Source organism: Pygocentrus nattereri, chromosome 16, assembly GCF_015220715.1.
Source record: "Pygocentrus nattereri isolate fPygNat1 chromosome 16, fPygNat1.pri, whole genome shotgun sequence".
In the NCBI taxonomy this organism is placed as follows: Eukaryota; Metazoa; Chordata; class Actinopteri; order Characiformes; family Serrasalmidae; genus Pygocentrus; species Pygocentrus nattereri.
Window position 1 is genome coordinate 432138 of NC_051226.1, and position 27500 is coordinate 459637.

Sequence of the window (27500 nt, forward strand, 5' to 3'; positions counted from 1 at the left end):
GACCCCCGTCCAGCACCAGACCTGCACCCCACACACACACAAATCAATCAATTTATTCATTCATTAAAAAAAAATCAGCCTGGTAGTCAGAGAGAGAGAGAGAGAGAGAGAGAGAGAGAGAGAGAGAGAGAGAGAGAGAGAGAGATCTGAAAAGAGGGAAAAAGACACAGAGAGAAAGAAATCAAAGAATGGGATAAAGAGAGACAGAAATAAATAAATAGAGTATTCTGAGAACGAAACAACAGAGAAAAAAGTGAGAGGGGAGAGCCGAAAAGAACGGAAAAAGAGATAAGGAGAAAGAGGGAGAGATAGAGAGAGAGCTGAGAGAGAGAGAGAGCTGAGAGCTCGCTCTCTCTCTCTCTCTCTCGCTCTCGCTCTCTCAGCTCGCTCTCATAGTGATCTAATAGTGGTCTGACAGTGGTCTGGTGGCAGTCTGATGGCAGTCTGATGTTGGTCTGACAGTGGTCTGATGGCAGTCTGATGCCGGTCTGACAGTGGTCTGGTGGCAGTCTGATGCCGGTCTGACAGTGGTCTGGTGGCAGTCTGATGCCGGTCTGACAGTGGTCTGATGGCAGTCTAATGGCAGTCTGATGTCGGTCTGACAGTGGTCTGGTGGCAGTCTGATGCCGATCTGACAGTGGTCTGATGGCAGTCTGATGCCGGTCTGACAGTGGTCTGATGGCAGTCTGACGTCGGTCTGACAGTGGTCTGGTGGCAGTCTGATGTTGGTCTGACAGTGGTCTGATGGCAGTCTGATGTTGGTCTGACAGTGGTCTGGTGGCAGTCTGATGCCGGTCTGACAGTGGTCTGGTGGCAGTCTGATGCCGGTCTGACAGTGGTCTGGTGGCAGTCTAATGGCAGTCTGATGCCGATCTGACAGTGGTCTGGTGGCAGTCTGATGCCGATCTGACAGTGGTCTGATGGCAGTCTGATGCCGGTCTGACAGTGGTCTGATGGCAGTCTGATGTCGGTCTGACAGTGGTCTGGTGGCAGTCTGATGCCGATCTGACAGTGGTCTGATGGCAGTCTGATGCCGGTCTGACAGTGGTCTGATGGCAGTCTGATGTCGGTCTGACAGTGGTCTGGTGGCAGTCTGATGTTGGTCTGACAGTGGTCTGATGGCAGTCTGATGTTGGTCTGACAGTGGTCTGGTGGCAGTCTGATGCCGGTCTGACAGTGGTCTGGTGGCAGTCTGATGCCGGTCTGACAGTGGTCTGGTGGCAGTCTAATGGCAGTCTGATGTCGGTCTGACAGTGGTCTGGTGGCAGTCTGATGCCGATCTGACAGTGGTCTGATGGCAGTCTGATGCCGGTCTGACAGTGGTCTGATGGCAGTCTGATGTCGGTCTGACAGTGGTCTGGTGGCAGTCTGATGTTGGTCTGACAGTGGTCTGATGGCAGTCTGATGTTGGTCTGACAGTGGTCTGGTGGCAGTCTGATGCCGGTCTGACAGTGGTCTGGTGGCAGTCTGATGCCGGTCTGACAGTGGTCTGGTGGCAGTCTAATGGCAGTCTGATGCCGATCTGACAGTGGTCTGGTGGCAGTCTGATGCCGATCTGACAGTGGTCTGATGGCAGTCTGATGCCGGTCTGACAGTGGTCTGATGGCAGTCTGATGTCGGTCTGACAGTGGTCTGGTGGCAGTCTGATGCCGATCTGACAGTGGTCTGATGGCAGTCTGATGCCGGTCTGACAGTGGTCTGATGGCAGTCTGATGTCGGTCTGACAGTGGTCTGGTGGCAGTCTGATGTTGGTCTGACAGTGGTCTGATGGCAGTCTGATGTTGGTCTGACAGTGGTCTGGTGGCAGTCTGATGCCGGTCTGACAGTGGTCTGGTGGCAGTCTGATGCCGGTCTGACAGTGGTCTGGTGGCAGTCTAATGGCAGTCTGATGTCGGTCTGACAGTGGTCTGGTGGCAGTCTGATGCCACCAGACCACTGTCAGACCACTATTAGATCACTATGAGAGCGAGCTGAGAGAGCGAGAGCGAGAGAGAGAGAGAGCGAGCTCTCAGCTCTCTCTCTCTCTCAGCTCTCTCTCTATCTCTCCCTCTTTCTCCTTATCTCTTTTTCCGTTCTTTTCCGTTCTGATGCCGGTCTGACAGTGGTCTGATGGCAGTCTGATGTCGGTCTGACAGTGGTCTGGTGGCAGTCTGATGTTGGTCTGACAGTGGTCTGGTGGCAGTCTGATGCCGGTCTGACAGTGGTCTGATGGCAGTCTGATGTCGGTCTGACAGTGGTCTGATGGCAGTCTGATGCCGGTCTGACAGTGGTCTGGTGGCAGTCTGATGTTGGTCTGACAGTGGTCTGATGGCAGTCTGATGGCAGTCTGATGTCGGTCTGACAGTGGTCTGATGGCAGTCTGATGCCGGTCTGACAGTGGTCTGGTGGCAGTCTGATGTTGGTCTGACAGTGGTCTGATGGCAGTCTGATGCCGGTCTGACAGTGGTCTGATGGCAGTCTGATGCCGGTCTGACAGTGGTCTGATGGCAGTCTGATGTCGGTCTGACAGTGGTCTGATGGCAGTCTGATGTCGGTCTGACAGTGGTCTGGTGGCAGTCTGATGTTGGTCTGACAGTGGTCTGGTGGCAGTCTGATGCCGGTCTGACAGCGGTCTGGTGGCAGTCTGATGCCGGTCTGACAGCAGACTGGTGGCAGTCTGACAGTGGTCTGATGGCAGTCTGATGCCGGTCTGACAGTGGTCTGACAGTGGTCTGATGGCAGTCTGATGTTGGTTTGACAGTGGTCTGGTGGCAGTCTGATGCCGGTCTGACAGCGGTCTGGTGGCAGTCTGATGTAGGTCTGACAGTGGTCTGGTGGCAGTCTGATGCCGCTCAGACAGCGGTCTGGTGGCAGTCTGATGCCGGTCTGACAGCGGTCTGGTGGCAGTCTGATGCCGGTCTGACAGTGGTCTGACAGCGGTCTGATGGTGGTCTGACTCCAGCAGAGTGCAGCTCCTCACTCAAACATACACACAAACCTGCCTATCTAATCTCTTACTCTCCCATCAACACAGCTGGTAAGACTTCTTCTCAACACTTGTTTTTTATTTGTTTATTTATACAAATACACACACTTTTTCTCCCCAGTCCAGTCGTGCCCAGCCTCTCCCTCTGTCACATGAGGGAACTAAGCTGGGCGGTGAATGAGAGCTTCTTAATGCTTTTCAGGAAACCTGGTCGGTACTGGCTCAGCTAAAACCCACTTTTGGGGAAAAAAGCCTGTTTATGTTACCATAGCAACGACAGGTCAGTACGTGGTTACAGTAGCAGAACTCATTTCACATGGATATTAAACATGTACGCCACTGCACTGCAGCAGTTACCTATAATAAACACCGGCGCAACGCAGTTTCACTGCAAACAGCCTTAAACACACCTGGCAGATCTCCATTTCATCCGGTTTATTACTTCTTAATACACTTTCGACGCAACAGGCAATAAAACACAACAACTCCCCGTATCACAGTAACATGCTCACCCACAGAATCGCTGGGACACTGGAAGGTGATGTCAGGTAGGAGGTGGGCCTCTAATGGTGGTTTTGGGGTTTCTAAGATACGCCCCACCACCAGATCCACCACTCGGGGTGCAGCTCGGACGAGGTTGACCACCTCAGTGTGACTCATGCCGGACACGTCTGTGTTATTGACCTGCAGGAGGAGAGGAAGATGCGGTGAACATGTGAGCGAATCATGAAACATCAGTGTTAATGTTCCTCACAACACAAAGACACATACGGTCGTCACTGATGAAGGTGAGACCTGAAGGTTCTCTGCTCGTCTGCTCTATTAACTTTATTTACATTTCACATCGCAATACAATTCAGATGAAGCGTCTGTAGACAGACGCAGAAGTTAAGCTATAACGTAGATCAGATCAGCCGTAAGAAAAAAAACACCAGGACCCTCACAGAGCAGGTGCTGTTTGGGTGGTGGATCATTCTCAGCACTGCAGTAACACTGACGTGGTGGTGGTGTGTTAGTGTGTGTTGTGCTGGTCTGAGTGGATCAGACACAGCAGCGCTGCTGGAGTTTTAAAACACCTCAGTGTCGCTGCTGGACTGAGAATAGTCCAGCAACCAAAAACATCCAGCCAGCAGCGCCCTGTGGGCAGCGTCCTGTGGGCAGCGTCCTGTGGGCAGCGTCCTGTGACCACTGATGAAGGACTAGAGGATGACCAGCACAAACTGTGCAGCAGCAGATGAGCTGTCGTCTCTGACTTTACATCTACAAGGTGGACCCACAAGGTAGGAGTGTCTAATAGAGTGGACAGTGAGTGGACACAGTGTTTAAAAACTCCAGCAGCAGTGCTGTGTCTGATCCACTCAGACCAGCACAACACACTCCAACACACCACCACCACGTCAGTGTTACTGCAGTGCTGAGAATGACCCACCACCCAAATATTACCTGCTCTGTGAGGGTCCATGGGGGTCCTGACCACTGAAGAACAGGGTAACAGAGTATCAGAGAAACAGATGGACTACAGTCTGTAACTGTAGGACTACAGAGGGGAACTGAACGGTCAGTGGAGCTGATAAAGTGGACAGTGCTATGGCTGAGGGGTGTGTACTGATTAGCGCCACCGTGTGTCGAGTGTTTACCATGATCATGCGGTCGCCGGGCCTCAGTCTGCCGTCTCCTTTAGCAGGGTCCTGGATGATGTCGTGGATGTAGCAGTTGTGGTCATTTCCTTTTGTCAGGGTGAAGCCCAAGCTTCCTTTATCTGATTTCACCAGAGACACATTCAGCTCCACCTCCTACATCAAACAGACCATCCAACAATCAGACAACCGGCCAATCAGTCAAACTAAAGGGGCACTGCTCCAACTGCTGCTCCATTTAAGGTGGAACGGGAACATTAGAACAAGAATCTGGAGAATCTCTGACTTCAGCTTCACATCACTGAAGAATTGGGGGGGTGATAATAAATAACTGCCCCCCTCTTTGAAGGCGTGTGACCCCTAAATGTAACTAAAGCCCAGCAGTGAGGAGCTGAACTTTCCCCTCCTCTGCTGTCCCTGCAGACGGGCAGGGTCGCCTACAGAGCGGCGCTAGTAGCTGTTAATGAAGTGATGCTCTTTTATTAGAGGGACTCATTTCAGAGGAAGATCTCAACCACTGCCCTGTAGCTCAGTTCAGAGGGGCAAAACAAAGATAATGTGACTGGACCTTACTGTACAGGTCTGTGCTCAAACTCTAGTGCTGGTACTGTTACTCTTTTGAAATAATGACAAGCAAATGTATAAATAAAAAAAAAGACTTTGAAGGAAAATTATGAACTAAAAAAAAAAGAATTATGAAAAGTAGGTCAAATTACCGAAACACAAATCTGCCCAAGTTTTTTTTGTTCATCCTTCCACTAAACGATTTGGACTTTGCAACACAAACTATGCGACTCTCAAGAAAGATAAATATAAAATCTGAATTTTAGGGTCTTTGCTTTAACGTGTTCAGCGCTGTGTTAGTTGTACATTATTCATCTGTCCTGTGACGCGTATCCTGAGCACCGGAGGGACGACTGGACTGTAAGCCAGAGACGGATGTCGTGTGTGTGCAGCGTACTTGGCGTTAAAACCGGTTCAGTAAAATGCAAACAGAGCTGAGGTCTTCAGTGCAGACGACATAAACTAGCCTGCAAAAACAGCCTGTATGTTTTCAGTGTCACAATAAATCACATGTATTCACCTCTTTATATCCGTTATAAGGAGCGTCTTAGTTCAACCCTGAATGAGGCACAGCCACTCAGAACACAGCTCATTTACATAAACCAGTCTTCCAGGCACAGTAATGTAAACTGCCTGCATTAAGAGAGGCTGGAGAACGGCCTTCAGTGGAACCGAACTGCCGTGGAACCGACGAACGCTGTTCTCTCTACATACACTGCAGAAAAGTCTTATCGTCTGAAAACGCTCATTAAAGTGGGTGTGAGATCTCGCAGGCTTACGGGCAGGAAGTCGTCCATCTCATGGCTCTGCTCAGAGAGGGTGAGGTTGACGGGGTTAGGCAGTGGAGGGGGCAGGGGGTCCGGACTGGGGTTGAGACCCGCCGCACCGGACAGCGCCACGGCCGACTTCAGCTCAGAGAGAAGAGGGGACAAAGAGGGAAGCCTGGAAGACAGTAGAGAGGAGAGAGAACAGAGTTCAGACATTTAAAATGCCGTTTGACACGAAACTCAGCATTTAAGAAAAAATAAATCCATTAAAACCCTCTGAGCTTTGCGTCTGGGACTCGCGCTGCCTGGATGAAAGACTCATCTGATTAATCTGCCACAATTTAACTGAGCACAATCATAAAATTACAGCCTACATTAACAAAAGCAATCATAGCTCGTGAACTGCCCGTGGTGGACTGACCTTTTGCCAGCGTCTGTCCTGCTAGCAGACTGGCTGGGGGAGAAGTAGGCAGAGCGGACGGAGTCGTCCAGCTCACAGGGCGTCTCGTACTGCCCGTGTCTGCCCAGGGCCAGGTTGGCGCTGGGGGTTTGGTAGACGCTCCGGTCCCAGCTCTGGCTGTCCTGCTCCAGTCCGGCGGGGCTGAAGGCCTCCTCCACCTCCTCATCATCATCAGTACTGTCGCTGTAGCTGTCCCTGCGGCTGGGCGACTTCATCAGCAGCCTCTCCAGAACCTGCTCCACGGGGCCCAGCGGCCTCTCCGCCTGCGGAGGAGAAGGCGCTCTGGGAACAGGCTTCGGCTTCGGCTTCGGCGGGGGCTCCTTCCGCGGAGACGCAACGGGAGTCTGAGGAGAAAAAACACATCAGTCTGAATAGAGGAGTAAAAATGAACACTCAAAATAAAAAATATGATTAAATCAACTAAAATCAAGTCTTTAACCTGTGATTCTGGGAAGGTTTATGGAATATAATCCATCAACAGATGTTTTTACTGGTTATGCTTAGTTTTATTTAGTCAGTCTTTTTCTAATGGTAGATGATTTTGCTTACTTCAAAAAATAGAAACACAACACTATTAAATAATCATTTAATAGTCTTACAGCAATTTTGTAATAAGACATAAAATATATTGATAAGATTTCAGATGATTTAATGTGTCAAAACATCTTTTTTTGCAGTGATTATAATTACTGGATTATGGGTTATTCTATAAATTATTAGATCATTTAGAGTGAAAATTAAACTCACAGGCTTTTCTTTAAAACACAAATCTAAAGCTTGATTTATTGTTTTTATTTTTATATTCCCGAACTAAAATCTGCCGTCAGCAGTTTTAGAAATGTTGTCAAATCTGGCATTGACTGAATTCACACAATAACGTGTGATTAATTCTTTATGAATCCTTCTATTTTACCATCCTATTAATAATAATAATCATAATTTTTATTTCTAAAGCACTTTTCACGCCGGTGACAGCTCAAAGTGCTTTACAGACAGATGATAAAACAGTCATAGACGAGATCATTAATACCTATTAAAACCATGTCCAATTAGAAGATAAACTTCCCGAATCGAATGCCGAGGTAGAGATACGTTTTTAGATGCTTCTGAGCTCGACTGTCTAATAAAGTTCATCTCCTAAATCACAGAAGATGAGAAATCTTTGGGAGTAACTCCACTAACATATTAAATTCATATTAATACTGAGTCCGCTGTGTAAACATGTTTCTCAGGCTTACTTGGTTGGAGGAATCTATCTTGGGAAGAACTCCAGCTTCAGGCCTACAAAGCAGCAGGGTGACCTCCTGACCCGTCCCTCTCAGCGCTGAGATCACCTCCTACAAAACAGACACGCTTCTGTCAGGGTCTTCAAACCACAGAGGCCACAGACGAGGCCACCCTCATCCTCTACAGCAGGGGTCACCAACCCTGGCCCTGGAGAACTTCCTTTCAGCTGCCCCGCCCCTCAATTAACTCTATCCCCTGATCCAGCCAATCAGGGACTTGGGAGGAGGCTGATTAGCTGGAGCAGGTTGGATCTACCTCAGCAGGGAGGTAACTCTCCAGGACCAGCGTTGGAGGTCACTGCTCCACACCTCTTGCAGCGATGCCGCTCAGCTGCCGGGCCTCCATCCGCCCCAAACTAAGGCTACGTTTATACAGCAGGTAAGTGTCCTGCACCTGATTTTGTTGTTTAGCTGTTCAGATTATCTTTTAAATGTGATCTGCATGCGACAATCTCAACAGATCAGCTCCTAAACCGGCCTGCATGTGCTAAAGAACTGCTTCACAAGGCGCCTCGTCCAGAGCTAAACGATGGCCAGCGAACGCCCGGCGCTCCCGGAGCTCCGGTTTCGCCTTTGCCAGCATCACAGGAGCGATTATAAAGTTCGTGTTTGACAGCTGAGCTCATCACCCAGAATCCGCCGGAAAAAGGGCAGCAGGTTCATATCTCTGCACCTTATTCCACGACCTCAAGTCCAGAGTGAGTGCTGTGTCGGTGCTGCACTGACCGGTCAGTTTACTGGGTCTAATGTCTGTTTACTGTCCGGTCTGTTTACTGGGTCTAATGTCTGTTTACTGGGTCTAATGTCTGTTTACTGGGTCTAATGTCTGTTTACTGTCCGGTCTGTTTACTGTCCGGTCTGTTTACTGGGTCTAATGTCTGTTTACTGTCCGGTCTGTTTACTGGGTCTTATGTCTGTTTACTGGGTCTAATGTCTGTTTACTGTCCGGTCTGTTTACTGGGTCTAATGTCTGTTTACTGTCCGGTCTGTTTACTGGGTCTAATGTCTGTTTACTGGGTCTAATGTCTGTTTACTGTCCGGTCTGTTTACTGGGTCTAATGTCTGTTTACTGTCCGGTCTGTTTACTGGGTCTAATGTCTGTTTACTGGGTCTAATGTCTGTTTACTGTCCGGTCTGTTTACTGGGTCTAATGTCTGTTTACTGGGTCTAATGTCTGTTTACTGTCCGGTCTGTTTACTGGGTCTAATGTCTGTTTACTGTCCGGTCTGTTTACTGTCCGGTCTGTTTACTGGGTCTAATGTCTGTTTACTGGGTCTAATGTCTGTTTACTGTCCGGTCTGTTTACTGGGTCTAATGTCTGTTTACTGTCCGGTCTGTTTACTGGGTCTAATGTCTGTTTACTGGGTCTAATGTCTGTTTACTGTCCGGTCTGTTTACTGGGTCTAATGTCTGTTTACTGTCCGGTCTGTTTACTGGGTCTAATGTCTGTTTACTGTCCGGTCTGTTTACTGGGTCTAATGTCTGTTTACTGTCCGGTCTGTTTACTGTCCGGTCTGTTTACTGGGTCTAATGTCTGTTTACTGTGTCTAATGTCTGTTTACTGTCCGGTCTGTTTACTGGGTCTAATGTCTGTTTACTGGGTCTAATGTCTGTTTACTGTCCGGTCTGTTTACTGGGTCTAATGTCTGTTTACTGTCCGGTCTGTTTACTGTCCGGTCTGTTTACTGGGTCTAATGTCTAAATGGGTCTGATGTTTAAATCATCGTATTTATTGTTTCTAGTTTAATTTTCTGTTTGCAGGCGATGTCTCCACGCTCACACATTTTGTTCCTTGTTGCTCCGTGATGTTCCTGGAGGAACGGGATTTCACTCCACTGTGTACTCGTACAGAGATGGACTGACAGTAAAAGCCTGTTGACTTGACTTTAAAAGATAATCTGAACAACCTGATCTGGTGAGAAAATCGGACTTGAAACACTTTCCTGCTGTGAACGCAGCCCTAGCAGCGACACATCAAGGTAAGGTTACGGCACGATGCCAGTCAGTGTTTTAATGGGTTAACGCACAGAGTGACGCACATGCTGAGAGAGCCCTTTAAGTGACGTTTGATTGACACGCAGGATGACGTCGCCCACTTCGATGAGGCTGCTCTCGGCAGCTGGTTGCCCCGGAAACAGCTTCTTGACCCGGACCATGCTGGTGCCGTGCGGTTCTTCTGGAACATTCTCCTCCCGGCTGAAGCTGAATCCGAGGCCAGAGGAGTTCTTCAGCAAGCTCACCTCAAACATGTTATCTGAGGAGAAACACCCAAAGGGAGAGTGAAGACCCCCCCACACAGAACGGACTGGATTAAAGCTGCAACCAATATTCGACAAATTCAACTGTAATACACTGCAGGAAGCGTAGGGGGCGATATGGCAACGTCTTCTCAAACAACACAATGAACTTTTGCAAAATAAAACTTTAACTGTATTTCCAGCCGTAACACATCCAGTGTAAGCAGCGAAGGAACGATGACGCTCACCTGGACTGACGAAGCTGTATTCTTGCTGCCGTTTGTTCGCTGCACTGGACTCGTCCAGAGGAGCTGCAGCTTTGGGCTCTCTGAGGTTTGAAGTCCCCTGAGGGGTCAGCGGGGCGTGCACGCTGTCCACCGGCAGCTGCCCTCTCTCCAGCACCAGCTGCACCACCTAAAAGAGAGAGAGACCGTTTATCACGGCTTCTCCATGATGAAGAGGAACACTGACGATGCTTAAAAACAACAACAGAAGAATTCCTAGTGGAAAAGCATAGTTTTGTCACAAAGTAGGGATTTTTACTGAACCAATGAAGGAATTAGTAATGAGTCTCTGTACTTTAGTATTTTTGGTGTAACTGAGTAACTGAGTATCTGAGTATCTGAGTAACTGAGTATCTGAGTAACTGAGTAACTGAGTATCTGAGTAACTGAGTAAATGTAATGAGTTTCTGTACTTTAGTATTTTTGGTGTATCTGTACTGAAGTTTCTCCGTTCTGGGCGACTTTCTCCTTTCACTCCACTACATTTCAGAGTCTAATATCCGACTTTTTCCTCCTACATTTTGAGAAATCTGTCGTTCCTTTTGGTTTCTGTGTGTATAAAAACGTAACATGTCAAAACGAAAGAAGCGCAAAGCCAGAGCACCAATCAGGGCCCAGCGGTCACTTTGTTTAGAGCTGGTTTTGACCTGTTGGTCAGACCGACCCAGTGCAGCACGCGGTTCAGCGATGGCGTTCTAGGACCACTGTTAATAAAAATAAAAATAGTAGATGTTGAGAATAAAATCTTAATATTTGGAGAATAAAGCTGTAATATTTGGAGGATCGAGTGGGCTGCTGTGCTGTAGGGGGGCTGCCGTAACGCGCTGGGGTCTCGGTTGCTGTCCTGGCGCCGGAGCTCCACTCACTCCCGTCTCTCTGTGGATCATTTCGATCTTCCCTCACTGTCTTTGAAACTTCATGCCCTCTTTGAATGGGGGAGGGAAGATGAAGCCCTCGATAGCCGTGTAGACGACCTTGCCTGAGATTCTCCTTCAACGACACAGACGGTTTCCTCCGAGTCCGTCCGGCTCTTTATTCTAGATGAACAGTTTCCTCCGAGTCCATCCGGCTCTTTATTCTAGATGAACAGTTTCCTCCGAGTCCGTCCGGCTCTTTATTGTAGATGAACAGTTTCCTCCGAGTCCGTCCGGCTCTTTATTCTAGATGAACAGTTTCCTCCGAGTCCGTCCGGCTCCTTATTCTAGATGAACAGTTTCCTCCGAGTCCGTCCGGCTCTTTATTCTAGATGAACACAGTTTCCTCCGAGTCCGTCCGGCTCTTTATTCTAGATGAACACAGTTTCCTCCGAGTCCGTCCGGCTCCTTATTCTAGATGAACAGTTTCCTCCGAGTCCGTCCGGCTCTTTATTCTAGATGAACAGTTTCCTCCGAGTCCGTCCGGCTCTTTATTCTAGATGAACACAGTTTCCTCCGAGTCCGTCCGGCTCTTTATTCTAGATGAACACAGTTTCCTCCGAGTCCGTCCGGCTCTTTATTCTAAATGAACACAGTTTCCTCCGAGTCCGTCCGGCTCTTTATTCTAGATGAACACAGTTTCCTCCGAGTCCGTCCGGCTCTTTATTCTAGATGAACACAGTTTCCTCCGAGTCCATCCGGCTCTTTATTCTAGATGAACACAGTTTCCTCCGAGTCCGTCCGGCTCTTTATTCTAGATGAACACAGTTTCCTCCGAGTCCATCCGGCTCTTTATTCTAGATGAACACAGTTTCCTCCGAGTCCGTCCGGCTCTTTATTCTAGATGAACAGTTTCCTCCGAGTCCGTCCGGCTCTTTATTCTAGATGAACACAGTTTCCTCCGAGTCCGTCCGGCTCCTTATTCTAGATGAACAGTTTCCTCCGAGTCCATCCGGCTCTTTATTCTAGATGAACAGTTTCCTCCGAGTCCATCCGGCTCTTTATTCTAGATGAACAGTTTCCTCCGAGTCCGTCCGGCTCTTTATTCTAGATGAACAGTTTCCTCCGAGTCCGTCCGGCTCTTTATTCTAGATGAACAGTTTCCTCCGAGTCCGTCCGGCTCTTTATTCTAGATGAACACAGTTTCCTCCGAGTCCGTCCGGCTCTTTATTCTAGATGAACACAGTTTCCTCCGAGTCCGTCCGGCTCTTTATTGTAGATGAACAGTTTCCTCCGAGTCCGTCCGGCTCTTTATTCTAGATGAACACAGTTTCCTCCGAGTCCGTCCGGCTCTTTATTCTAGATGAACACAGTTTCCTCCGAGTCCGTCCGGCTCTTTATTGTAGATGAACAGTTTCCTCCGAGTCCGTCCGGCTCTTTATTCTAGATGAACAGTTTCCTCCGAGTCCGTCCGGCTCTTTATTGTAGATGAACAGTTTCCTCCGAGTCCGTCCGGCTCTTTATTCTAGATGAACAGTTTCCTCCGAGTCCGTCCGGCTCTTTATTCTAGATGAACACAGTTTCCTCCGAGTCCGTCCGGCTCTTTATTCTAGATGAACACAGTTTCCTCCTAATTCCTCTTTTAGTACTTTTACTTTTGATACTTAAGTACATTTGAAGGCAAGTACTTTTGTACTTTTTCTCAAGTGAAGGTCTAAAGGGAGGAACTTTTACAGGAGTGATTTGCGTACTTCAGCCACCATTGCTGATTGTGGGTTGCTGCACAATGTTTAAAATCAAAATAATACCCATTTCCACCTCACGACTATGCATGGATTCAAATTCAATTAAACAGGCCTAATTATGCACCTTCAGTAATGAAAAATGAATTGAGACATCATTTGTCATGACAAGCTGTCACACTGCCCATATAAACGTCATTTTACTGTCAAGGCAGAACAAAAGACTAACTGAGCTCTAAGGCTTGTAATGTGTGAGTGCAGTGGAATAGAAGGCTTCCTCACCTGTGCTGTGTCCCTCAGAGTGTCCACAGCTTGCTTATGAGTGGCTCCCTCCAGACTCTTTCCATTCACCGCCACCACACGGTCCCCTGGGGTGCAGATCAATATGACAGGGTATGTATATTTAAGTGTAGCTTCTACTGCTTCATTTAAAAAGCTCTATAATGTTCATATGATCCACACAGTCGCTCTGACAGACTGTAATACACTACAGGAAGCGTAGGGGGCGATACGGCTTCTACTGTTTCATTTAAAAAGCTCTATAATGTTCATATGATCCACACAGTCGCTCTGACAGACTGTAATACACTACAGGAAGCGTAGGGGGCGATACGGCTTCTACTGCTTCATTTAAAAAGCTCTATAATGTTCATATGATCCACACAGTCGCTCTGACAGACTGTAATACACTACAGGAAGTGTAGGGGGCGATACGGCTTCTACTGCTTCATTTAAAAAGCTCTATAATGTTCATATGATCCACACAGTCGCTCTGACAGACTGTAATACACTACAGGAAGCGTAGGGGGCGATACGGCTTCTACTGTTTCATTTAAAAAGCTCTATAATGTTCATATGATCCACACAGTCGCTCTGACAGACTGTAATACACTACAGGAAGCGTAGGGGGCGATACGGCTTCTACTGCTTCATTTAAAAAGCTCTATAATGTTCATATGATCCACACAGTCGCTCTGACAGACTGTAATACACTACAGGAAGCGTAGGGGGCGATACGGCTTCTACTGTTTCATTTAAAAAGCTCTATAATGTTCATATGATCCACACAGTCGCTCTGACAGACTGTAATACACTACAGGAAGCGTAGGGGGCGATACGGCTTCTACTGTTTCATTTAAAAAGCTCTATAATGTTCATATGATCCACACAGTCGCTCTGACAGACTGTAATACACTACAGGAAGCGTAGGGGGCGATACGGCTTCTACTGCTTCATTTAAAAAGCTCTATAATGTTCATATGATCCACACAGTCGCTCTGACAGACTGTAATACACTACAGGAAGTGTAGGGGGCGATACGGCTTCTACTGCTTCATTTAAAAAGCTCTATAATGTTCATATGATCCACACAGTCGCTCTGACAGACTGTAATACACTACAGGAAGCGTAGGGGGCGATACGGCTTCTACTGTTTCATTTAAAAAGCTCTATAATGTTCATATGATCCACACAGTCGCTCTGACAGACTGTAATACACTACAGGAAGCGTAGGGGGCGATACGGCTTCTACTGCTTCATTTAAAAAGCTCTATAATGTTCATATGATCCACACAGTCGCTCTGACAGACTGTAATACACTACAGGAAGCGTAGGGGGCGATACGGCTTCTACTGTTTCATTTAAAAAGCTCTATAATGTTCATATGATCCACACAGTCGCTCTGACAGACTGTAATACACTACAGGAAGCGTAGGGGGCGATACGGCTTCTACTGCTTCATTTAAAAAGCTCTATAATGTTCATATGATCCACACAGTCGCTCTGACAGACTGTAATACACTACAGGAAGCGTAGGGGGCGATACGGCTTCTACTGTTTCATTTAAAAAGCTCTATAATGTTCATATGATCCACACAGTCGCTCTGACAGACTGTAATACACTACAGGAAGCGTAGGGGGCGATACGGCTTCTACTGCTTCATTTAAAAAGCTCTATAATGTTCATATGATCCACACAGTCGCTCTGACAGACTGTAATACACTACAGGAAGCGTAGGGGGCGATACGGCTTCTACTGCTTCATTTAAAAAGCTCTATAATGTTCATATGATCCACACAGTCGCTCTGACAGACTGTAATACACTACAGGAAGCGTAGGGGGCGATACGGCTTCTACTGCTTCATTTAAAAAGCTCTATAATGTTCATATGATCCACACAGTCGCTCTGACAGACTGTAATACACTACAGGAAGCGTAGGGGGCGATACGGCTTCTACTGCTTCATTTAAAAAGCTCTATAATGTTCATATGATCCACACAGTCGCTCTGACAGACTGTAATACACTACAGGAAGCGTAGGGGGCGATACGGCTTCTACTGTTTCATTTAAAAAGCTCTATAATGTTCATATGATCCACACAGTCGCTCTGACAGACTGTAATACACTACAGGAAGCGTAGGGGGCGATACGGCTTCTACTGCTTCATTTAAAAAGCTCTATAATGTTCATATGATCCACACAGTCGCTCTGACAGACTGTAATACACTACAGGAAGCGTAGGGGGCGATACGGCTTCTACTGGTTCATTTAAAAAGCTCTATAATGTTCATATGATCCACACAGTCGCTCTGACAGACTGTAATACACTACAGGAAGCGTAGGGGGCGATACGGCTTCTACTGCTTCATTTAAAAAGCTCTATAATGTTCATATGATCCACACAGTCGCTCTGACAGACTGTAATACACTACAGGAAGCGTAGGGGGCGATACGGCTTCTACTGTTTCATTTAAAAAGCTCTATAATGTTCATATGATCCACACAGTCGCTCTGACAGACTGTAATACACTACAGGAAGCGTAGGGGGCGATACGGCTTCTACTGCTTCATTTAAAAAGCTCTATAATGTTCATATGATCCACACAGTCGCTCTGACAGACTGTAATACACTACAGGAAGCGTAGGGGGCGATACGGCTTCTACTGTTTCATTTAAAAAGCTCTATAACGTTCATATGATCCACACAGTCGCTCTGACAGACTGTAATACACTACAGGAAGCGTAGGGGGCGATACGGCTTCTACTGCTTCATTTAAAAAGCTCTATAATGTTCATATGATCCACACAGTCGCTCTGACAGACTGTAATACACTACAGGAAGCGTAGGGGGCGATACGGCTTCTACTGCTTCATTTAAAAAGCTCTATAATGTTCATATGATCCACACAGTCGCTCTGACAGACTGTAATACACTACAGGAAGCGTAGGGGGCGATACGGCTTCTACTGCTTCATTTAAAAAGCTCTATAATGTTCATATGATCCACACAGTCGCTCTGACAGACTGTAATACACTACTACTGTTTCATTTAAAAAGCTCTTTATAATGTTTTGCTGGTTTATTTGCCACTAAACCAGCTGTAAAGCTAAAATGGGCAAATGTGAGGTTTTTTTTTTTACCCTTCTTGATCCTTCCATCCAGCTCCGCTGCTCCTTTAGGGAGGACTGCTTTGACGTATATCCCACCATGCCTCACTGTCGTGTTGGAGCCACCCTGCACCATGCAACACAGCCGTTAGTACACAGCAGGACACCAATATGGAGGAATATGGGAGAATTATGGGTATTCCTAACAGTGTCCTTTAACCTGGCTGGGCTTTGCCATTTCTTTTGCCTGTTTGGCCACCGGGGCTTGTTCTGAGCAGTTTTTAGTACGTGTGCCATCAGGTGGGGTGCTTGATTATTGATTATGCAAAAGTGGTGTGGTAAAAAAATAAAATAAATAAATAAAATAAATGATTAAATTAAGTCATTAAGTGCTTCAAACTAACAAAGGGACAATTTGTGCTGCTGGGACTAATTTACAGCTCATTCATTTGGACAGCAGTGATCAAGATCCCATTTTGTTATGCTGGCATGAATATTCAAACAACACCGCATGAATATTCAATCATGACCGTGTTCATGATCTTTGCATTGCCTTCTACTGAAAGGTAATGCAAAGCGGCGAGCATGCAAAGACAATCAGAGAGAGGAATCACACTAATTATACCGCAGCAAGCTGAGGCGCAGTAGGCCTCAAGCACATCGATGCAGGCATTACAGCAAAACGACTGTCAGCATTAATATTCAGCAATAACTGATCATGACAAACGCGCTGCACGCCAGTGTTTCCCAGTCGTGGTCCTGCTCTGCATATTGTAAAGTTTTCCTGTTTAAATGCCATGTTTTAGCCCTGTGGTCAGCTAAATCCCTGAGGAGCTGCTTCAGACTAAAATACTAAAACATGCAGGATCCAGGAGCAGGACTGCGAAACACTGGTGTCAGATGTGGGCGCTGACCGGCAGCAGACTTCAGTTCCAGTCCTTACTCCACATTAGGGCTGTCACAATTACTCGTTAAAAAAAATTACCTGATTAAAATCACATTCTAATTAAATTAGCTATGATTAACTGGCAGTTTATGTGATGGTAATGCACATGTTTAATCCTTGTACAGTCCCCCTCCCACAGTAAGACACTATGTATTCACTATAATGTCGACCGTGGGTTTGTGAAAGGCGCTATATAAGTATAAATATATAAGTTATAAATATAAATACTTTTTATTATTATTTTGAACTGTTTTCAAAGGCTTGTTCTGTCTTTTTCCAATAAAGTATTCTGGATTCTTCAAAGGATGGTTCTACACGGACTGTTATTGTTCATTTACGCTGCGTTTTATGTTCTATTTCAGCACAGCAGGTCAACGTGGTGACACCATAAAGAGCCTGTTTAAAATGTTATTGACACAAATATATAATCAAAACAGAAAAACGAGCCAGCAACATTTAGCAAAACCTGAACAACGTGATTTTTTATTGAGCACTTCACTCACCGCACTGCACCAAATCCAATTACACGAGTGAGTATGATCTGCTTGGTCCAGAACCGAGCTCGTTTTGTTTACACGGTGGCCTGATGTGTTTTAAATCCATTAAAGCCTGATTACTGGAAACTTTCCATCGTTCTGTGGTTGTTTTACGCCACAAAAACCGCTGTTTAGAAGATTCACCACAAATAATCATTAGCGGCATCTCTGGTCAAAATCACAGGCATCATCACTGCGCTCAATACGAGAGCCCGGCCGTTTTAAACGTGCTGAGATGCGCTGAGCACCGGCTCTATATCGGGATATAATGGGATTTATTCCCTTTTTTTCAACTGCAAATTACATTCCTGAAGCCGGAACCTTTGTAATCATCTGTTTTACTGAATGAGGTCAGGTTTTCAGTTTATTCGTCTCACGCTAATCATTTTTAACACGGGACTGTTACGCAGACCGACTGACCAACACGGTCATTAAAAACAGCAGAAACGTTCCATTTGTCGGACGAACTGACCCGTCTGTACTGCTCAGCAGAGCTGGGGGGAATTCGCGCACTGCTCCAGTTTGGAGAACCGGTCAGGCCTCTGCGCTGTTACATTCACACGACTACGCAATCCCGTCTTCCGCTCTGACGGATTCCTCGACCTTCAGCTTTCCTTCGGTTAATCCTTTATTTTTTAAAGACAGTGAAGATTTATTGCTTTCTATTTCTAATGTTTATATTATAACTCCTCACCATCACGTGTAACATAAACATAAAAAATGTGTGAAATTTCATTTAAATTTTTTTTACAGTGTAAATATTTTAGCTTTTATTTACTTATAATTCTTTATACGGATCATTTTTGTGAAGGATTAGAGTTTATAGACTCATTTTTTACTTTTAGTATTATACTGTCTGTACAGTAACAGGGAACAAGTCATTAATAAGGTCAATTACTCTCGTTAGTCTTTTCTGAGCGCCCCGCTGCCTCTTCGCTGCTGCCTCACTGAGAATCCCCCCGTGGTGAGACTCATAAAGGATGACCTTATCTTAGTACAGCTTGAGTTCGGCTGTGTCGGTGAACGGACTCTCATACCTGGACTCCAGGCACGCGTGATGCAGGTGATGGATGGTGTCATTTTCTCAGATCACTCACAACTGGAAGTAAGCCGTGTCGGTCCAGGTGTGGCCGAGGTTGGCCGGGTTTTCGCTGGAGCTGATTTAACTTTGGCTTTGCCGACGTTTGTTAGTGCGGTCTCTGGCGGCAGCGCGTGAGCTGAGCTCTCATTTCTGTGTTTTATTTTAATTTATATAACACTGAGTTCCTGCTGCGCGAGCTGACTGGTTGAGAGGCGTCTAACTGCTGTTATTTCACCACAACATCACAGGTTTATCATAAACACCGTATCACTCCACTGAGACACCGTTGCTAAGCAACGACTCTGACAGCTGTAGGAGACGCTCGAGCCTTTTGAACATTTTTACTTTGCCACAAACAGAAAACGGACACTGTTAAGACCACATCTGACCGACAGCCGATTTGGTCCGACTCTGAAGACGAGACACTAAATTCCCAAACTGTCGTCACCACTGAGCAGCTTTTCAGTCGGCAGCTGTGACAGAAGAACAGCTGAACAACCTGGAATCAGCCAGAAATGAACCCAACACCATTCGCCAAACTAAACGGGCTGTAAGAAGCTTCACAGACCGGCTGGAACAAAACAACATTAATACTGATCTGGACAAACTGACCAAACTGAGCTGAACCTGATATTGGGTCAGTTTTACGGCTCAGTCTGATTTGGTCCGACTCTGAAGATCAGACACGTCTGGCGAATGGTGTTGGGTTCATTTCTGGCTGATTCCAGGTTGTTCAGCTGTTCTTCTGTCACAGCTGCCGACTGAAAAGCTGCTCAGTGGTGACGACAGTTTGGGAATTTAGTGTAAGGAGCTGGAGAACGAACTGCCGGCTGAGCAGCGAGTGGGCGGAGCTCGTTACTCTGACGTAGCAACGAGCTGCTCGTTAAGGAGCTATAATTAGGAGGAAGGAGCTGAACATTAAAACATATTAAAGCCGCGTTCACGGCCAGTTTATTCATTTCTTACTGTATTTATTTAACTGCTGTATTAAAGCAGTAGAGCACTCGAGGAGGGAGTTATCACCAGTAACATCACGGCTGAGAAGATCTACGGACACCAGATCACAGCCGGGATGGTATTTAGTGATAACGCCCTCCCTCTCGGGTTCTACTGCTTAAACGGCACTCATTGCAAACCGTATGCGTCATTTCCACGACGTTCGTCTCTTTCTTTTGAAAAAACCTAAATAAGTCCAGATGTTCGATGCAACTTTCTTTGCTGACCTCACCAGAAAAAAACTCAGCACCATCTAGTGGACTGAAAAAGCAACTGATTTTTCCAGTACTACAATTCATACTTGCAATTTTTTATAATAAACTATCAATACCTGCCATCTGTATATTGATACTTTATCGCCATGCAGAATATCGTGATAATATGCTGCATCGATTTCCGCCCCCACCCCCATCGCTCAACGAATAAAGGAATCTATAGTGACAGCCCTGGATGACACACCTGACCCCAATAACCAGAGCCTTCGGGATCTTGTGAACATTAGACTCAGGTGTGTTTGATTATGGCTGTAACTGAACTCCGTGGGTGGGATCAGCAGCCCGGCCGAACGCTGTACTGTACCTACTGTGCTTCGATTTTACCGTGTGTGGAGGGTCAACTCGAAAAGCCTGTAAAATTCTGCATGCAAAGCGAGACAAAATCTACTTTCCCAAAACTGAAGCCAAGCGAGGAGCAGCGCGGGCTACGGGGAGGGAAAACACACACACACACACAGCGATGAGTAAAGGGGAAAGGGGAGAAAAAAGAGAGAGAGTGAAAACCTTTCCGAACAGTACCGTGACACTAATGCCCAGACTGCCGTCTTTTTTCGACAGCTCAACGTCATATAGATCTCCAGGTTGGAGACTATTGACTTCTGGGCCACTACCACTTAATGTGTCCGTGACGGAGTTGGGCGAAATCTCCTGCAAACAGAGAAAAGCGGCGTAAATAAACGGCCAGGCAGCCTCCGGCATGCAGCGGTCAAGGCGTTATGGATTAAGAGAAGGCATCTACAGTCAGCTGAGGCTCTGCTGGCGTCATGCACTAATGAACTGCATCACAATCACAACGTGACTACAAAGCAAAACAGCAGCCAGTTAGTCTGTCAGTCACTGAACATGCAGCTTTCAGGGATTATAAAGTTCAAAACCTCTGAAAATCCAGAGCAGCTGAAAGAAATAGTTTGGCAACATAATCTAATTCAAAGAATTCCCATTTATCCCAGACTTACATCAGCTGAGACGTGCTCAGCATCCAAATGTTGCTTCTTTAGTTTAGCGCTGAACCTACAAGGCTGATGCTGCTAAACAATAGAAGTCAATAGTCACCCAAATCTGTTCAGTAACCGCATCCGGAACAACTCAAACTGCATCCAGGTATTTATAAGACGCGTAGCTGTGGTTTATCATGGCTCTTATAATACACTACACTGCCAAAAGTATTCGGTCGCCTGGCTTCACACACATATGAACTTGAGTGACGTCCCATTCTTAATCCATAGGGTTTAATATGATGTCGGCTCACCCTTTGCAGCTATAACAGCTTCAGCTCTTCTGGGAAGGCTTTCCACAAGGGTTGGGAGTGTTTATGGGAATTTTTGACCGATCTTCCAGAAGCACATTTGTGAGGTCAGACACTGATGTTGGACGAGAAGGCCTGGCTCACAGTCTCCGCTCTAATTCATCCCAAAGGTGTTCTATGGGGTTGAGGTCAGGACTCTGTGCAGGCCAGTCAAGTTCTTCCACACCAAACTGGCTCATCCACGTCTTTATGGACCTGCTTTGTGCACTGGTGTGCAGTCATGTTGGAACAGGAAGGGGGCGTCCCCAAACTGTTCCCACAGAGTTGGGAGCGTGAAATTGTCCAAAATCTCTTGGTGCTGAAGCTTTAAGAGTTCCTTTCACTGGAACTAAGGGGCCGAGCCCAACTCCTGAAAAACACCCCCACACCATGATCCCCCCTCCACCAAACTTTACACTCGGCACAATGCAGTCAGACAAGTACCGTCTCCTGGCAACCGCTAAACCCAGACTCGTCCATCGGATCTCCAGATGGAGAAGCGTGATTGGTCACGCCAGAGAACTCGTCTCCGCTGCTCTAGAGTCCAGTGGTGGCGCTTTACACAGATCGGATTTCAAAGTGTCTTTTTTGTCACTCGCAACACGACAAACAGCGACGATGTCGAATCCAGAGTGATGAAGTGCTGGGATTCAAGAAGAGCTCCAGAGATTCATGATTATGAAGACAGTTATGAGAGTCTGGAGGGGAGATGATGCTCCTCCATCACTCCTGCATCCGCAACTGAAATCTGCATCACCAGCGTAGCTACGTAGTTACTGACAGCTGCGTCATTACCATGGCAACCCATGCAGATAAACTGGTGATGTCTGGAGACACAGATCAGATCTGGTCACATCTACCATCACGCAACATCTTAATTTAGAGCTCAATAAGGTTTGAGCTGGTTGAGAAAAGTTCTGGGGCTGCATTTACAGAAAACATTTGGGTGACTATTGACTTCTAGTGCTAAGCACCATCAACCTCGTAGCTTGAGCTCTAAACTAAAGAAGCAGAATTTGGTCACCAAACATGTCTGACTGCATCTGGGCTAAGGGGAATGTTTCATGTATAAACTATGCAGTGACAACACAGCAGGAATAGTGTATATGAGGTCTAAGCCTTAAGCCTAGTCTTAGACTGCACGTTAGCTTCAAAAGAGAAATTGAAAATATATAGTCCAGGACTACGCTTAAAGGGGAACTGAAGTTTTTAAATTCCTCTATAATTAAGAGGTTCAGATGTAAACCGAGCGGTTCTGAGCGGTTTGGTGTGAAACGCTCTGTTCTAGATAATCTTACCGAGTCAGAACCGTTCACAGTGGTGGTAATAGGAACCAGACGTCTCCCTCTAAAAGCCCCTCACAGTGGAGGTGATAGGAACCAGACGTCCCTCTAAAAGCTCCTCACAGTGGTGGTGATGGGAACCAGACGTCCCTCTAAAAGCTCCTACAGAAAGTTCCTACATGAACTGGTTCTGAATTCACTGCCTGATGACTGAGACGCTGTTTTATGAGAGTTTAGAGAACTTCAACTCCATTCATGGTGGAGGGAGACATGCAGGGCGCTGTGCGGCAAAATAGTCCCCAAAGAAAACTCATTATTCCAGATTTTCCACTGTTTTCCGTCATCAACATTCCATATAAGCTCAGAAGACTCGTGTAGGTTCTCTGGTGGTTCTGGATGGTAAATAAAGTGTCTGTATCTGTGTTGTAATCATGGCGACGCCTGGTTCCCATCACCCCCGCTGTAAAGACGTCTGAACCGCTTCACACCAAACCCTCTGGATCTCTGATCACACCTCACACACTGGATTGTGTAGATTAGTGGAATTCCCTTTTAATTCCTTTAAATATCCATTCAGTAAATTTCTCCAAACTCATCACTGCATCATAATTCAAAGCTATCAAACATTTATTGATAATTTGTAAGACAGAAATCTCATTAAAAGTAAACAGGGTGAAAAGACATGAGAGATTAAGAGCAGGTGTCCTTCAAAGAAACAAGACAGCAGCTGTAGACCTGCGGAGTCAGGTCAGATCATTATGACGTCTGACGGTACCTTTTTGGACTTTTGCGTTTCGTGGCTGCTCGAGTACGTGTCCTCGTCCATGTCCGAGTCTCCTCTGTCCGAGTGCTCCAGCTCTTTAGGCGCTTCTGGGCTTTTGGCTTTGCGGGTTTTTGGGGGCAGGGCCGGTGGGGTAGGGTCCGCAGACTCGTGGTCAGGGGTGGTGGACTGCGCCGGAGCCGTAACCTCATCTGGAGCGTTCCGGTGGAAGCCGTTGAGATGCGTCTGGGAGACGCTGGATCTGTTGCTTTTGGAGTCCTGTGAGCTGAGGCTCTCCTGCCGGCGGCCCACGGGGGAGGCCTGTGAGACCCCGTTCCTACTGGAGGAGGGAGGAGGAGGGCTGGGGGAGCCCATCTGCTCCTCAGAGGAAGAATCCACTTCTACTTCCTCTCTGGTCGCGGCCGAGGACTGAGGGGGCGCGTTTTTGTAGTGGGAGAAATCAGACGGGGAGTCTGCAGGAGACACACGGGTTCAATATAGAAACATAGACATCATTTAATGCTCAGATAATTAATATTAGACAAGCTGTACAAGGTGGGTGTTTCTGATAAAGTGGCCAGTTAGTGGAAGCACAAGGTGGGTGTTTCTAATAAAGTGGCCAGTGAGTGGAAGCACAAGGTGGGTGTTTCTAATAAAGTGGCCAGTGAGTGGAAGGACAAGGTGGGTGTTTCTAATAAAGTGGCCAGTGAGTGGAAGCACAAGGTGGGTGTTTCTAATAAAGTGGCCAGTTAGTGGAAGGACAAGGTGGGTGTTTCTAATAAAGTGGCCAGTTAGTGGAAGGACAAGGTGGGTGTTTCTAATAAAGTGGCCAGTGAGTGGAAGCACAAGGTGGGTGTTTCTAATAAAGTGGCCAGTGAGTGGAAGGACAAGGTGGGTGTTTCTAATAAAGTGGCCAGTGAGTGGAAGCACAAGGTGGGTGTTTCTAATAAAGTGGCCAGTGAGTGGAAGCACCAGGTGGGTGTTTCTAATAAAGTGGCCAGTGAGTGGAAGGACAAGGTGGGTGTTTCTAATAAAGTGGCCAGTTAGTGGAAGGACAATGTGGGTGTTTCTAATAAAGTGGCCAGTGAGTGGAAGGACAAGGTGGGTGTTTCTAATAAAGTGGCCAGTGAGTGGAAGGACAAGGTGGGTGTTTCTAATAAAGTGGCCAGTGAGTGGAAGGACAAGGTGGGTGTTTCTAATAAAGTGGCCAGTGAGTGGAAACACAAGGTGGGTGTTTCTAATAAAGTGGCCAGTAAGTGGAAGCACAAGGTGGGTGTTTCTAATAAAGTGGCCAGTGAGTGGAAGCACAAGGTGGGTGTTTCTAATAAAGTGGCCAGTGAGTGGAAGCACAAGGTGGGTGTTTCTAATAAAGTGGCCAGTGAGTGGAAGGACAAGGTGGGTGTTTCTAATAAAGTGGCCAGTGAGTGGAAGCACAAGGTGGGTGTTTCTAATAAAGTGGCCAGTGAGTGGAAGCACAAGGTGGGTGTTTCTAATAAAGTGGCCAGTGAGTGGAAGCACAAGGTGGGTGTTTCTAATAAAGTGGCCGGTTAGTGGAAGCACAAGGTGGGTGTTTCTAATAAAGTGGCCAGTTAGTGGAAGGACAAGGTGGGTGTTTCTAATAAAGTGGCCAGTTAGTGGAAGCACAAGGTGGGTGTTTCTAATAAAGTGGCCAGTGAGTGGAAGGACAAGGTGGGTGTTTCTAATAAAGTGGCCAGTGAGTGGAAGCACAAGGTGGGTGTTTCTAATAAAGTGGCCAGTGAGTGGACGCACAAGGTGGGTGTTTCTAATAAAGTGGCCAGTGAGTGGAAGCACAAGGTGGGTGTTTCTAATAAAGTGGCCAGTGAGTGGAAGCACAAGGTGGGTGTTTCTAATAAAGTGGCCGGTTAGTGGAAGCACAAGGTGGGTGTTTCTAATAAAGTGGCCAGTTAGTGGAAGGACAAGGTGGGTGTTTCTAATAAAGTGGCCAGTTAGTGGAAGCACAAGGTGGGTGTTTCTAATAAAGTGGCCAGTTAGTGGAAGGACAAGGTGGGTGTTTCTAATAAAGTGGCCAGTTAGTGGAAGCACAAGGTGGGTGTTTCTAATAAAGTGGCCAGTTAGTGGAAGCACAAGGTGGGTGTTTCTAATAAAGTGGCCAGTTAGTGGAAGGACAAGGTGGGTGTTTCTAATAAAGTGGCCAGTTAGTGGAAGGACAAGGTGGGTGTTTCTAATAAAGTGGCCAGTTAGTGGAAGGACAAGGCCGGTGTTTCTAATAAAGTGGCCAGTTAGTGGAAGGACAAGGTGGGTGTTTCTAATAAAGTGGCCAGTTAGTGGAAGCACAAGGTGGGTGTTTCTAATAAAGTGGCCAGTTAGTGGAAGCACAAGGTGGGTGTTTCTAATAAAGTGGCCAGTTAGTGGAAGGACAAGGTGGGTGTTTCTAATAAAGTGGCCAGTTAGTGGAAGGACAAGGTGGGTGTTTCTAATAAAGTGAACAATGAGCATCTCTACATGAGCAGTTTGCTGCTGTTACCTGGGAACAGCCTCTCTTTGGGCTGGGACACCACCAGGATGACATCATCTGGAGCGCTCTGCAGGATCTCTACGGCTTCCTCATGAGGAACACCTTCCAGACTGACATCATTCACACTGAGCAGTCTATCACCTAAAGACGTGACACAGGAGAGAGGTGTGACTCTCAGTGCGCCGGGTTTTTAAAGGATGACAGTCAGAGTTTTCTCATGTACCACCAGAGGGCACCACGCAGGTACACGGCAGGCTGGCGCAGTCAGAATGTAATCAGTTAAAGCCGTGTTTCCAGCCCTGGCCCTGGAGGAGCCATGCCAGGCATATTCTCCTGTTTAATCGCTCAAATTCAACTCATGAAACTAATCAGCCAGTTAACAAGCACTTCCTGAGCTGAAGGCGGTGTCCGCAGACAGTCCTGGGTTAAGTAGAATAATAAAGCCATTTAAAAACTCTTTACACTCATATCCTAAAATTTAACAGTCGAATTTAAGACAATTTTAATTTTTAAAACATGATTTCAAGAGTTAAGGCAAGTAGCCTTAACTAAAATTAGATGAAAATCAATGATTTGTTGAACATCACAGTCAGGAGGAGGTCTCAGAACATAGGAGATGGTGATGGACCAATCACAGTCAGGGGGAGGTCTCAAAACATATGATATGGTGATTAGGACCAATCACAGTCAGGGGGAAGTCCCAGAACTTAGGAGATGGTGATTAGGACCAATCACAGACAAGGGGAGGTCTCAGAACATAGGAGATGGTGATTAGGACCAATCACAGACAGGGGGAGGTCTCAGAGCATAGGAGATGGTGATTAGGACCAATCACAGTCAGGGGGAGGTCTCAGAACATATGATATGGTGATTAGGACCAATCACAGTCAGGGGGAGGTCTCAGAACATAGGAGATGGTGATTAGGACCAATCACAGTCAGGGGGAGGTCCCAGAACATAGGAGATGGTGATTAGGACCAATCACAGACAGGGGGAGGTCTCAGAACATAGGAGATGGTGATTAGGACCAATCACAGACAGGGGGAGGTCCCAGAACATAGGAGATGGTGATTAGGACCAATCACAGACAGGGGGAGGTCTCAGAACATAGGAGATGGTGACTAGGACCAATCACAGACAGGGGGAGGTCTCAGAACATAGGAGATGGTGATTAGGACCAATCACAGTCAGGGGGAGGTCTCAGAACATATGATATGGTGATTAGGACCAATCACAGTCAGGGGGAGGTCCCAGAACATAGGAGATGGTGATTAGGACCAATCACAGACAGGAGGAGGTCTCAGAACTTCAGGAATCACTGATACACAAACAAGCCTGAACCCGAACCTGGTTTCAGAGAGCCCTCAAGGTCAGCAGGCCCCCCAGGAGTGATGGAGCTGATGATGGTGCCCAGGTCCACCCGGCCCGAGTTCTCCCCCCCACTGATCTGAAAGCCTGGAGAAAACACAAAACACACCACACGTCACACACAGACACTCAGACTCACCCCACAGAGCTCCACACCTCCCTCTCACTCCCGCAGAGATGGAGTGTAACACCCATGTTTTGATGATTATTCCTCAAGAATAAATAATGTACATTTATCAAATTACCCATCAATACGTCTTCAATCAGAAACAACGTTCAGCGCCTCTTA

General features: G+C 46.8%; 1 protein-coding gene across 4 annotated transcripts in view; it reads right to left on the minus strand.

Moving 5' to 3' along the window:
* ptpn13 (protein tyrosine phosphatase non-receptor type 13) overlaps positions 1-27500 on the minus strand; it is a 168898-nt gene that overhangs the window by 23531 nt on the left and 117867 nt on the right. The window contains exons 22-35 of one of the 4 annotated variants that reach the window (XM_037546035.1): positions 27191-27298; positions 25853-25984; positions 23362-23819; positions 20538-20666; positions 16218-16311; positions 13079-13164; positions 10165-10330; positions 9719-9933; positions 7632-7730; positions 6355-6737; positions 5946-6108; positions 4603-4758; positions 3478-3649; positions 1-21 (exon numbers count right to left, since the gene is read on the minus strand). The exon at positions 1-21 is cut by the window's left edge and continues 190 nt beyond it. In XM_037546035.1, the coding sequence (XP_037401932.1) occupies positions 1-21; positions 3478-3649; positions 4603-4758; positions 5946-6108; positions 6355-6737; positions 7632-7730; positions 9719-9933; positions 10165-10330; positions 13079-13164; positions 16218-16311; positions 20538-20666; positions 23362-23819; positions 25853-25984; positions 27191-27298 (2382 nt within the window). Of the gene's footprint in view, positions 22-3477; positions 3650-4602; positions 4759-5945; positions 6109-6354; positions 6738-7631; positions 7731-9718; positions 9934-10164; positions 10331-13078; positions 13165-16217; positions 16312-20522; positions 20667-23361; positions 23820-25852; positions 25985-27190; positions 27299-27500 lie in introns of all 4 variants that reach the window. The other 3 variants (XM_037546034.1, XM_037546036.1, XM_037546037.1) reach the window with 3 other exon arrangements.